General features: G+C 50.2%; 1 protein-coding gene across 1 annotated transcript; it reads right to left on the reverse strand.

Moving 5' to 3' along the window:
- Positions 1-194: 194 nt before the first annotated feature.
- RAB11FIP1 (RAB11 family interacting protein 1) lies at positions 195-13,131 on the reverse strand. Its single transcript, XM_042835240.1, has 6 exons — positions 12,785-13,131; positions 9,102-9,544; positions 7,721-8,507; positions 4,930-6,789; positions 4,208-4,313; positions 195-3,204 (listed from the first exon to the last, which is right to left on the reverse strand). The coding sequence occupies exons 1-6, from the start codon at positions 13,129-13,131 to the stop codon at positions 2,986-2,988; spliced, it is 3,762 nt and encodes a 1,253-aa protein (XP_042691174.1). The 3' UTR covers positions 195-2,985.
- Between the last annotated feature and the right edge of the window lie 517 nt (positions 13,132-13,648).

Raw genomic sequence — 13,648 nt, forward strand, 5'->3', positions numbered from 1 at the left:
TTCAAAGTCCCCTCTGCCCCACAGCTGCCAGGAGACAGAACATACCCAGCATCCCACACCTCAATTACGAGATGTTATCCAGAAATCAGGCGACTCTGACCATCACAAACAGGTTGAGGAAGGGCCCGTGGAGCTGCGCTCAGACATCCGCTGCCTTTCCCTCTGACACAGGAAAAAACACAGCGATGAGAACATTGGAATTAAAGTAATTTTATTGTAGTGTTCCACAAAACCAAAGGGGGGGTTAAAAACAAACAGTACCTGCAAATAAAAGCAGACCCCATAAACGGAAAAATACATATAGGTCCTTCAGTAATCAAACAAGAAAATGCACTCGATTCTTAGGTCCCTTAAAATCAAGGTGAGCACCCCTTACACCAAAGAAAAGCTTTAAATAGTGTTGCTAACCAAAGATGGAGGTCTGAGGTTTGTGCCACGTTTCCACAGCTGCGGAATGGAAGTGTGGCTCATCCAGGAGCGCTGCCTGCAGCAGCACCTGTCACCACAGGAGATAACCCACCATGCAAAGGCCATACACCTCAATGGGCAAAGTGGAAACTGGCAAAGGACAGTACAAGTTTTAAGGCTTTGTCTCTAAGGAGACTCACTAATCAGCGTTCTGTTTGCGCGCAGAACCTCGAGATGCCCATCGTTGCCAAAAGGAATGCACAAAACCCACTGTAAAAGCTTCGTGGAATCCAGACTGCAGGAGCACTGTGCACAGCATCACAGAGCACAGCAGGAACCACAGCAGTGCCCTCACTGCTGAAGTGAGAACCATAAAAGCACATCAGGCCTTCCTCAGCCTGCGTCCAGTGATGACTACCAACAGCAGCATCTGTGATTTGGAACTGTTAACGTTGTTTGAAGGCACTACTGGTTTTTCTGTCTCTCTCTAAACCAGAAAAATCAGGAAGGTAGAAGTTTATCCATGAGGTATTGGGAACCATTTCTTTCCAGAGATCCACAGGGAGGAAGCAAAGCACTCCTCCACCCCGCTGCCATTTCCAGGCACGAGGAGCAGCATCCATTCCCAGCAACGCCGAGCGGAGCCACCCAAAGCCCTGCAGGAGCTGAAGGTACTGCTCAGAACTTCTGCATCTCAGAGCCATCTTTCACAGAAGAGGGTATAGAAAAGCACCACCTCGAGCCTTCAGAGACTCTTAAAGATGCTTAAAGCAAAAGGTTTTCCTCGATTTGAGCTTCTGATGCAGGAGAGCTGCCAGGAGAGCTTTGATTTCAGCCATCCGCCCAATTACAGAAAGAAAATGTGATTAACAGCACGCTTTGAGTTTTCCAATCAACAAACATCTCTAGGATAATATATTAGCTACTTTTCACTACAAAAATACAGTATTTACTTGAGAAATCTCCAGTAATTTTCAGTGTTTTATGAAACTAGTAAGATTATTGCTAAGAGGTTAATAATCAATCCCTCAATAAAGTGCTTTGCTGTAGGAAAACTGTGTTAGAAACTCCTTTCAGGCTACGTCAGAAGTGACCTAATTAACAGATTACTTCAATCACAGAAGGTAGGAGTGCTCACTGTGTTCCTCTGCTGCACACTCCTTTGGTATTTCAGCTTTCTTTCAAGGCATTCACAAACTCTGGTGAACTTAAGAGCTGCAAAGAAATTCGGTTTGTTGACCTTGGACAAGAGATGACCACAAAAAACAGGGGCATGTTTAACTTTCAGTGGAGAAAGGCTGCTGCAGTGGCTGCTTCACAGCCCTGTGCTGCTGTTCTCTGCCTGAGGCAATGCTGAGAAGCATTTGTCTCTACTGAGCTGCAAAGAAGCCACAAATTAAGGAATATTTGATTGTCTTGCAGAGCCAGCAGCATGAAATTTTCATTTTCGTTCCTTTCTGAGCTCAGGTCACAAAGAACACAGCAGGATCTGAGTGCTGATATTCTGACTGCTCCCATCCCAAGGGGAAGAGTGGAATTTGGTTCCTTTTGTACGCTGGATACAAAAAAAAAAAGAGATGAGTTTTAAGCCTGATCGCCCTTGAAGGCTGCTCCAGGGGAAGCTCCAAAATTCAAGGCACTTACATGCAATAAACTGCAATGGTCTGACACCAAAACTGTCACAGAACTTTCACACAGGAGCCACAGGCCATGCGTGTGCACACAGAAATCCACCCCAACCCAGGAGTACTGAGCAGAATCCAGGAGTTTGCACCTTTGCCTTCCCTGTTCAAACAGCCTTCGAATCAGGAGTTTAAATCCAGAGGAGAACAGCTTCCACCACAACGTACCGTCAGCCCAACCCAGTGCTACTCCTTATTCCCATGGAACACAAACATCCCACAGCATCCATGTTCAAAACCCTGTAAGCCTTCCCCTTGGAGAACTGCTTTGCTTGTGTTGTCTCATTCATTTTGCTTTGTTTCCTCCTTTCCAAACTGAGGTTTAAACTCGCACCCCGTTCCAGGGCATTAAATTGCTTTTAAAATGCAGCCCACACGGCTCTGTTCTTGTAGCATTCATTCTTTGGATTCCTCCAGTGTCAAAAGATAAAAGGAAAAATCAAATCCTCGAGCTCTACTGCATGAGATTTTATATTGCACTACAACTTCAGGTGCAGACAGATGAGTAACTGATCTATCAAAGCTGCTCAAAAACAACAGAGAAAAAATCTTCATCGAAGGATCAGCAGCGCTTTGCTGGCAAGGGAAACACACAAAACAACAACAAACCCTTCATCCTTCCTGTGGCAATCAGACTTTGGGTTAAATGCCTGAACAAATCTTCCCCAATCATGGAAAAAGACCAAAAAATAAATATGGGAAATGATTCTACTTCTGGAGCTCCATGTACCAGAGCTGACGTAAGCACTACTCCAACTGATGGCTGCTCAAGCCAGAAACAGAAGAGCTCATTGTCTGCAGGCAGCACAGCGGTGTCACCTATTTCACGTCGTCTCCTTATTAATCAAACTCTGCTGGCAGGATCTCAGCCCTTTGTTTGACGTCCAGAGATCTCCTACATCTTCCCAGCTTTTCTGTTTCCAGAAGTTGAAACACGAAGAATGTTTGGGGTTTCTTCCATGACTCTGACAAGCAAGTTGTCGATGTAGTCTTCAAGCTCACGCACCTGGAGATCCTTCTTGGTGATTGTGTCCCTCTGTTTCAGGACCAGCTGGATCAGCTCATCATGTGTGAGCTGAGCATAAGCATAGGCAGGATCTGAAGGATTGTATTTCTGCAAAAGAAAGGCAGGGTCATCTCACACTGCAGGTAAGAACTGAATGCTGTCCAACAGGTGGTTTGGAGTTCAGGCAGCAAGGAACTGCCTTGCACGTCCATCTGCCAACACAAAGCTGCTCTTCAGAAGTATTGCTGCTTCCCACCTTCGTAGAGCTACATCCAATCTCAGTGGATGCTGCTCATTGAAACCTTAAGACTGCACAGACCTGAAATACACTGAAGACCTGGGAGGTCAAATTCAGGTGAAACAGCACAAACCCTCCCACAGGCCTCAGGCATTTTGCTCTCCTTCAGATTATCACCACAAACACACTTGGAAAACTCTGCCTTAAACTCCACAGATATTTCAACATGACAGGTTTCTACCATTTAAATTAAACTTTCTTCTTTTCCACTTGTCCCGGAAGGAGGCACTGCAGGATTACCTTTAGAGGTCACTTGAGACCAAGATTATCAGAAGAATAACCCACTCATTAAATCTGAATGGTTATACAAGCTGCACAGCGATGCTTTTAGGAAGCAGAGGATATTAAATCAACACATCACAAGGCAGCAGCCACCCCAGGATACCTTTTCCCCATCTTTAAGATCCACAAACCTACTTCAGGGCAAAAAGAAGCTTTGCAGACTAATCACGTTTGCCTATCGACACTGAACAATTTGTCCAGTCCTTCCTGCTGATCCAAGTTATGCAGCTCACAAGCAGGACCAGCACAGCAGCATCACTCAGAGCTGCAGCTCTGAACGTCCTGCTCACCTCTGGGCAGTCAGGCAGCAGCCTTCCATCCCCTCCACTCAGAAACCCCTGAGCAAACAGGAGGCTCTGATGCTGTTACTGATGAGATGCAAGAAAATAATCAAGAATGCCCCCACCTCTAAGGGCAAAAGGAAGCAGCACATTCCCCATGGTGTGAGCACAAGCACAGGGATACAAAACAGGAGACACAATCCTAAGCAATGTGTGGGAGCTGAGTTTGAAGTGCTTCTCTCCACCTTACCTTTACGTTCATCTCCAGCAGCTTCTCATTCATAGCGCTGATGACATTCAGGTCTTTGCTTTGGGACTTATTTGCTGTGGTGTTCATTGGCTTCACAGGGTGAAGTCTGTAACATCACAAAAGGCTCGTGTCATTCAAGCAGGACGTTGATACTGGCATTACATCTTCAGAGTGAAAACAAATGCAGTGAGAAACTGGGGGAAATCCCTACTCTGCGCTCCCTCCCGCTCCAGAGATTAAAGATTCTACTTTGGGAAGATCGAGCATCTCTGCCTCAGCTCCTCTCAGTGCACTCCAGTTCTTTCTGCTGTCTTTACTGACTTCAGGCATAAAGAACTCCATAAGACTTCAGGAGATAAAGAAGCAGTAACAAGGGAAATATATCCTAAACAATGTCACAAAGGAAAAAGCAAGGTCAGTCCACAGGAGAAGGCAGTAATACCAGCAGTTATTCCCATCTTCTGTGCACCAGTGTTTGAGTTCTTAATGAATCTGTGGTTCTTTCAAAACACCAAATGCTTCTGCTCTCATGCAGGCAGTGCAATTTATCCGATGGGATTTCGTGCCATAAAGTGTCAGAAGGTGTTTTATTGCTCAGGATTCGTAGCGCTGGTTCTAACAGAGCAGGAAAAGGCAAAGCTCACATCTAAGGCAAGGCTCACATTGAGGGCAAGGCTCTCAGCACTGAGATACCTTCAGTGTATTTCCCATGTTTCTCTCACCTGTGCTTAGGAGACACGGTTTCACCACTCTGTTGAGTTTGGTTAGGGTACGTTTCAGAGGGTGAAACCCATGCCTGAAGAAGCTTCTTCTTGCCAGAATTTCCTGCTTTATCTGCGAAGCCCTCTGCTGTTGGCTTTTTCGGAGACTCTGCTCTCTGACTTGGGGTGTCAGAGGAGAGGGAGCGAGAGGAGGAGCGAGGCTGGGAAGAACACGACAGGGAAGAAGAGGAAACAGAAGGCTCAAAGAAGTCACTCTCTGCACGCTCCCCAGCACCAGCACTCCTTTCTTGTTTCTCAACATGACTTTGCTCACTGGAATGAGGCGTCATACCTGAGTCAGGTGTCTGCTTACTGACCCCGTGGCCGTGCCCTCCTGCAGGCAGCACAGGCACAGCAGTTCCTCCTTCTGCACACAGGGTTACTCTGCCTGCAGCAGAGCTATCAGAGCTCTCCTTCTGGTTCTCGTGCAAAGGCATTCTATCTACGGGCTCTGAAACGTCCTGATCACCTGCAGCAACGCCGTGGTTTTCCTGACAGTCACCCTGCAGCTCATCATCAGAGCCTGCCTCAGGAATAGCAGGAAGGGCAGCCGGCCTCACGCCGTGATCTCCGGTAACTGAAAGGGCAGAGTGCAGATTCGTGAGAGAATCAAACAACTCCTCGTCCCCTTCCTTCCTCACATGTCTGCTAAGGCTGTCAGCTCTGAGTTTTACTGGTGGGACGAGGGCTGCCACTGAGCCGTTCTGGGGGAGGGACCCACGAGCACCAGGGCTTTTCTCATCCTGTAAAGCAAGGCCAGATGCAGAGCCTTCGCCCTCCCCTGAAGGCCCGACACTTAACTCGTCAGCCTGAGAAACTGGGGGGCATTGCTGCATTAAAGACAGCCGTGGTGCAGGCTGTGGTGCGACAGCCCCCTCCCTGCCAGCTCTCCCTGCTGCAGCTTCCTGAGGAGGCTGCGTGTGGCCTGGGTTCACAGATTGCACTGGAGATGCAGGAGCATCCTGAGGCTCTGATGTGGGTGAATGCTCCTCCCTCCTCTTTTCACTCCACGCCTCCTGCTTCTCTTTGAGCTTACTCTCAGAGGAAGGTGACTGTTCAGCACTGTTCTCTGTGTAGAGCACTGACTCGCTTGTATTTAAAGAAGGGCCCACCTGCCCCTGCACAGAATCACACTGATTCTTTGGAGCCACACCAGGGTTGACAGAAAGAGTGCCAGCAGGGTTTGCTACAGCATTTACATTACAGGTTGAAGCCACACTCACACCTGAAGCAGCGACAGCAGAGTAGCTCAGATCAGCAGAAAGTCCTGCTGAGGAATTGTCTCCATCACCAGGAAGGCCAACAGGGGAAGAAGCAGAGACAGCTGTGAGACCTGGCTCATCCACCCCCCATCCAGTCTTGGATAGAAAGGGGTTATTGCCATTAAAGCGACCACCAGAATGGAGAGAAGGTGCAGGCAGAGGAGATGTGGAAGCATGTGCATCACAGCCTCCAGGATCCCGGCCCCATTCAGAAGCAAAAGGATTACTGCCACTATGAGAGACCTTTGGGAGCCCTTTGGGAGCAGAGGCTGCAAGGTGATGGGATGAAGGGATGGCAGTGTGGTCAGAACCCGGGGCTGGGGACTCCCTGCCCCAGCTGGGATTAAAGGGGTTCTTGCCACTTAAAAGCTCTGCAGTGAAAGGAGAAGGAAGAGATGCAGAAGTAACGCCCTCAGAGCCTGCTACTTTCTGTCCTAGTTTAGGAACAAAAGGATTGTTGTCACTACTGATGTGGGGCACAGGCAGATAAGCAGGAAGGGAATCAGGTGCAAGAGTAGGAAGAGTGGCTTTGGTTTCCTCCTCTGAAGACAGGCCCAGTCTGCAAAAGGGACAAAAAACTTGCATGTCACCTGTGGATGCAACACGAGGCAGCAACAGACAAGCTTCAGCACCACTGCCTGACAATGGAGATAAATTACACAGCAAGAGAGCCAGGAGCTTATCTAACAGACTAAATATGCTTAAATGCTCCTCACAAACACCTGACGGATGTCAAAATGCTTCTGCTGCCATCTGCACACTCAGGTTGCCTCAACTGCCTCAACTTCTGCATCCCAAGCACTTTCATTAGTAGGACATTTCGTGTGCAAGATGTTTAAACAGGAAGAAGCACTGAAAACAGAGAGTTAGAGGCAGGCAAAACATAGCCTTATTAGTAAGACAGATGTATTTACACACATATATATATAGACAGACACAGATATGATACCACATACACACATGAAGGAGCAGAATTTCCGAAAAAGCCTTCAGTACAAAATGCCACAGATGTACTTGCTGCTGCTGTGAATGTCAGAAGCAGAAGGGCTCCAAGGTTAACTCTTTTGAAGACCACAGCAAATAAGAGAAGGGAGAAGCAGAGATGTTAGAACTGATATTTCAGCCCTTGGATGTGTTCCAAGCCACGCAGCTCTGACAGAAGAATGTTAGTTTCTGCAAAAGGAGCCAGCAAGAAACTTACCCCAGACTGTGAAAAGATGCTTGTGCTCAGGGAACTGCTATTTTGGCATCACTCACAGGTAATATCCCTACATCAATCTATTATTCACATTGAAAAATTAAAGAAAGAAATACCTGTGAGCAATGCCTAGCTCCAAGCCCTCAACTCCCCTCCCCCTGAGCAGCACGCTGCTGCTGCGTGCAGCACATCAAGCTCACAAGTGCTGCTCTGGGGTAGGAAGCACCCTAACTAAACCTACAGCCACTGCATGTCACCATTTATGTCAGCACGTGGAGCAAAAGTCACTGACCTGGGTTTGACAGCTTTGGTCTTTGCTGGTGCAGCTGCTTTCTCAGGTTTCCGTTCTTCACCAAAAGGGTTGAGAGGCTGCTTACTTGTGAAGCCTTCTGGCTGAATGTCTTCCGAAAGGTTTCCTCTGTTTAACTCTGTTGGAGGTTCAAGGCATTTGGCTTCCTGTTCATTTTTCTCTTCTGCAGCTTTGTTTTCCTCTTCCTTCTGAGTTCTGTCTGGAATACTTTCAGCATCGCTGGTTTTCGCTGCTTCCTTTTTCCCCGTGACCAGCGAAAGCAAGGCAGACTTTTTCTGGTCTGTTTTTTTGGTCTCTTTGGTAACTTCAACACTCACAGGAATGCTGGTTTCCGCACATTCCTCACTGCTCAGCAATTTGTACGATGGCAAAGACATAGCTTTAAAGGTCTCCAAGGATGCAGACCCAGACAAAGCATTGCTGGGAGTCGTTCTTTCCATCTCCTCAGGTCCTTTAGCAGACCTGAAAGAGAGATTCTCTTCTGAAGCAGAGACCTGCTTCTTCCTGAAGTTGCGAGGAGAGGGAGAAGAAGCTGGAGTGCTGTCCTTCAGGGTGCTCTCTTCCATATAAACATGACTGCCATTGATACACAAACTGGACTTGGAAACCGGATCGTTTTTAGATTTAAGGCCGCTAAATAAAGAGAGCCCTTCTTTCTTGGTGTTGCCAGCAGCTGGTTGGTTCAGCTGCCTGCTGTCCAAAGTTGCTGCTTTACGATGTTTAAATACAGAAGGAGAGGACTTCTCATCTAGAGGAATTTCAAAGGTTCCTGGAAAAAAATAAATGGGGGGAAATTCAAGATTTCTCTGATGCTTGCTATTAACAACTCGTTAACTGATCACAGCTACATGAGTGTGACTCCTCTGGGTCCCTCAGTGCTGCCAGCCCTCTGCACGCAGCTTCTCAGCACCTACAACCACCAGACATCCACTATGGAACCACACCACTGCAGGTTAGGCTCACGGCTGCTAAGCCAGCCCAAGATAAGCTTAGCTGAGAATGTCTGTACCTGCAGAAGTTCCAGGTCAGGCTGGATGCTGCTCTGAGCACCCTGTGGTGCCCCTGTTCATCGCAGGGTAGTTGGACCAGATGGCCTTTAAAGGTCCCTTCCAACTCAAACTCCTCTATGACTCACAGAATGGCCAGGGTTGGAAGGGACCTCAAGGATCACGAATCTCCAACCCCCTGCCAAACGCAGGGCCACCAACCTCCACGTTTAATGCTAAACCAGGCTGCCCAGGGCCCCATCCAACCTGGCCTTGAACACCCCCAAGGACGGGGCACCCACCACCTTCTGGGCAGCCTGTTCCAGTACCTCTCATGGCTCTGAGCACAGCCCCGTGCATGCAGGGTGCACACTCACCTTCCGAGGTCGGAGAGGTCTCCGAATCCTCATCATCCCACTGCGGCTGGAAATCCGTGGGTCTGAGCCTCACCCTGGCAGCCACGGGCTGAGGTGTGGGCAGCACCGACATGGACTGGGAGAGGGAAGTCTTCTGGAGGCCAGGTTTGGAAAACAGGGTTTTGAACTTGGATTTCTTCTTTTCCTTCTCAGATGCTTCATCTTCGCTGTCGGCAGGGGAGTGCGTCGTGCTGGGCACGATGGCTGAGGCTGTGTCAGAGAGCCCACTGCTCCGCTTCCCCTTCAGCTTGTCCTTGAGTTTGCCAAATGGGGAGCGGGCCTTGTCCTTCATGGACAGATCAAACATGCTGGCAGTCAAGTTGCTCCTCATGAACTGGATGTCCACTTCGATCTCCCCTCTCTCCTTTTCCTTTTTCCCTGGTTTGGAGCGCAGTTTGTACCACCTGCAAGAAAACAAGGAGATTTCTATCCTCAATAAGACATGGTTGAGGACCAACGATGTGAGCGACCCCCAGACACACTGAGAACTTAACAGGAGGTGCTGTAAGAATGCAAGAAGCCTACAGTGCAGAAAAAAAAGCAAAACCTTTAATCTTACGACGACGTCACCATCCCAGAACCCACAGGAAAACACTTTCTTATTGCAAAGAGAAAGTTGTTAGTGAAATTTGTCTTCTTGTTTGGGATCACAAACAACACATGCAATTGACGTGGGTCAGCTCTGCCACTTTTTTTCCTGTACTTTCTTCAGGCTTCCTGAAATTCACAGATTTAAGGCTTTGAAGTGGGTGCAAAGGGAGCTGCTGAGCTGTACCAGAAAGGTTACACATGCCTCCCACACCCTCATACCATTCATTCCAGCTCCTTTTCAGCAGCTATGGTAATGCTTCTTAAGCTAAAGAACCCCTAATCAACACAGCAAGATCCAAAACAAGAGTTACAGAATGGCTGGGACTGCCACTCAGCTCTGTGAGAGAGCAACTGGGTCAAACCATGAGATCTGCTACAGGCAGAGCCTTCTGAAACACAGCACAGAATGGGAACCAAGCTGCAAACCCAGCACCTGCCTGCACTGCACTTGCTCAATTCCTGCTCCTTACGTCCCCCTCAATGACATTCAAAGCACAGTAGTGCCAGAGAAGGGAGGTTATCAGTGCTGCATGCCAAAGTATTTGTTTATTTTGTGTCTGTTGAGAGAGCTGCAGGCGTCCTCCCTCCACTGAGTTGATAGAAAGGACGCCTGGAGAACACTGACATTGCCTTGTAAAGGGCAGAACTCCATCGAGGTCACACTACAGTACTTTGTGTGGAGGAGAATAAGAAAAAGCAATTTGCTCTGATGAACAAAACAAAGCAGAAGTGAATGAGCGAAGGCTGTGGGAAGCTGGAACCTCCCTGGACAGCCCTCTGTGCCCATGCTTGATGCCAGCAAAGTACAGGGCAGACTTTGCTCTGCATCGTGTAGTTTCTAGGAGCTACCTGTATTGCATAGGCAAATTTTAGCTGCAAACAACCAGCGCTGTCAGCCACTCCAAAACACAAGCAGTGGCTCTGGCCAGCACCCAGGTCACAGCACAGGGCTCAGCAGCAGCCCCTGATGCTCTATGCCATCACAGCAGCTACGTGATGATGGAAGGAACGGGCTGCAAACAGGAAAGCAAGAGCAAATCAATGTTAATGATGGGGAATACCATCAGTTTTCCCAGGAGCACCAAAGTAGCATTTTTCCATGCTTCTCCCTTGGTCCCAACACAAAGAAAGGAGCCCATGCCAACTGGCTGGCTGTAAGCACGAGGCTCTGCATGTAAACACATTACAGCCTGACACAGCCCCTAATGACAGCTATGTGCTAATTAGGACTTCACAAGCTTTGTTAACAAACACGACCCAGACCTGGCTCTGACCAAACCGGTGTGAACAGCACAGGAGGAAGGTGACTCAGTGCCTGTTCTCAAACCACATCACAAAGTGCTGGTGCTGTCCCAAGCTCCAGGAACCACCCCAGGGCTTTCAGGACACCGCACAGCTGCGTACGTCCAAAGGTGTAAGTATGACACAGAGCTGCACAGCCTATTAAAGGAGACACCTTCCTGCTCACAGCCTAACAGCCAGCAGTGACATGAGCCCATATAACGCCGAATTATCTGCTCTTACACGCAATTAAGCTCTGCTAAGCATTCATTAAGACAAATCCATGTGTGCTGGCAGCACTGTGCTTTCGTTCCCTGCCTGAACTAAGTCTCATCTGAGACAGGGGAGGTTTGGGTTGGATATTAGGAGGAAGTTTTTCACCCAGAGGGTGGTGAGGCGCTGGAACAGGTTGCCCAAGGAGGTTGTGGATGTCTCTGCAGGCATTCAAGGCCAGGCTGGATGTGGCTCTGGGCAGCCTGGTCTGCTGGTTGGCCACCCTGCACATAGCAGGGGATTGGAACTGGATGAACAATGTGCTGCCAACACACAGAGCTTCTCCAGATAACTTCATCCCTCTCACCGTGACCTGCAGGCTCTCACATGTAAATATTTAAAGAGGAAAGCTGAGCACAGCCCTGAGGTGAACGCTCATATCACCAGCAGTGCCACGGCAGTGGGGCTCAGATCCCCATTGCCCCCCATATCATCAGATCCCAATGCAGCCCTACAGGATGGATGCCAACGTTCCCTCAGGCATTCCTAACAGCACCCTCAGCTCCCCACTAAAGGGCCCCCAGAACCACTCAAATCCCTTCAAGAGCCCCTTGGGAGCCTTCACAGAATCACCAGGGTTAGAAGGGACCTCAAGGATCACAAATCTCCAACCTCCTACCACACGCAGGGCCACCAACCTCCCCATTTAACACCAACCCAGGCTGCCCAGAGCCCCATCCAACCTGGCCTTGAACACCTCCAGGGATGGACGGGGCATCACAGCCTCTCTGGGCAGCTGTTCCAGCACCTCACTGCTCTCATGGCAAAGAACTTCCCCCTGACATCCAACCTCAATCTTCCCTCCTCAACATCAAACCATTTCCCCTTGTCCTGCTGTCATCTCGCCTTTCCAAGAGTTGATTCCCCTCCTGTTTGCAGGCTCCCTTTAGGTACTGAAGGCTGCAATGAGGTCACCCCACAGCCTTCTTTTCTCCATGCTGAACAAGCCCAACTCCCTCAGCCTGTCTTCATTGTGGAGGTGCTCCAGCCCCCTGACCATCTCTGTAGCTCCTCTGGACCCTCTCCAGCAGCTCCCTGTCCTTCTTGTCCTGGGGGCTCCAGCCCTGGATGCAGTGCTGCAGATGGGGCCCCACAGGAGCAGAGCAGAGGGGGACGATCGCCTCCCTGTCCCTGCTGCCCCCTCTCTGCTGTGGCCCAGGATCCCATTTGCTTTCCGAGCTGTAATCACACACTGCTGGCTCATGTTAAGCTTTTCACCCATCAAGACCCCCAGGTCGTTCTCTGCAGGGCTGCTCTCAAGGACCGCTCCTTCCAGTCCGTATAGATGCCTGCCATCCCTCCGGCCCAAGTGCCAAACCTTGCACTCTGCCGTGTTGAGGTTCATCCTCCAAGCCTACTGAGGTCCCTCTGAACGGCATCCCATCGCCTCATCCCCACCACTCAGCTCGGTGTCATCAGCAAACCCGCTGAGGCTCCTCCCAACGACCCCCCCCCCCCCGCACCCCGCAGTGCCACCGCCGGTCTCTCCGTCCCCTCACCTGCAATGCCTCCGCCCTCCGTCCTCCCTCAGCGCCGCCAGATCGACTTCGGCGCGGCCCAGGAACTTATCGAGGCCGACGAGCGCTCGGTGCAGCACGGTGAGGCGCAGCGCTGCGGGTCGAGGCGGCGGCGGCAGTTCGAAAGTCGCCTCCTCCCTCCACAACGGCTGCCCCTGGCATCGCTCCGCCACCGACGTGGAGAACTTGTCGCGGCCCAACGCCATGACGGCGTAAGCATCGCTGCCGCCATGCCCATCGGCCGCTTTGGAGCGCAGCCCCCGCGCCTGAAGCACCGTCACCTGGACGTGGGTCGGCACCCAGCGCGGGGCCGCCGCCGCCGCCGCCATGGCGGGCGGTGCGGAGCGATGAGGAGCCGGAAGCTCCCGACGCGGTGTGGCGTGAGCCACGCCCTCGATCTCGCGAGATATGCGGTGTGGGCGGGGCTTGGCGAAAGGGGGTGTGTGGTCTCGCTGTGGGCGGGGCCTGAGAGTGCGGTGTGCAGGTGTGTGCACATAAAGGTGTGTGAGTGCAGGTGTGTGCATATAGAGGTGTGTGTGCATTATAGAGGTGTGTGAGTGCAGATGTGTGTATATAGAAGTGTGTGTGTGTGCAGGTGTGCGCATATAAAGGTGTATGTGTGCATATAGAGGGGTGTGTGCATATAAAAGTGTGTGTGTGTGCAGGTGTGTGCATATAGAGGTGTGTGTGCATATAGAGGAGTGTGAGTGCAGGTGTGTGAGTGCATATAGAGGTGTGTGTGCATATAGAAGTGTGTGATTGCAGGTGTGTGTGTGCACATAGAGGTGTGTGAGTGCAGGTGTGTATGTGCATAGGGAAGTGTGTGTGTGCACATAGAGGTGTGTG

The sequence above is a fragment of the Centrocercus urophasianus genome, unplaced genomic scaffold (assembly GCF_019232065.1).
Source record: "Centrocercus urophasianus isolate 14NV4802_14NV808 unplaced genomic scaffold, USGS_Curo_1.0 seq_50, whole genome shotgun sequence".
Lineage (NCBI taxonomy): Eukaryota > Metazoa > Chordata > Aves > Galliformes > Phasianidae > Centrocercus > Centrocercus urophasianus.

Bases quoted from the DNA above. Each gene is read 5' to 3' on its own strand.
- RAB11FIP1 (XM_042835240.1), bottom strand. From the start codon at position 13,131: ATGGCGGCGGCGGCGGCGGCCCCGCGCTGGGTGCCGACCCACGTCCAG. The intron at 8,508-9,101 runs GTGAGTGTGCAC...ATTTTTTTCCAG, and splicing joins GACCTCTCCGACCTCGGAAG to GAACCTTTGAAATTCCTCTA. The intron at 3,205-4,207 runs GTAAGGTGGAGA...TTTCTTTTGCAG, and splicing joins TGCTGGAGATGAACGTAAAG to AAATACAATCCTTCAGATCC.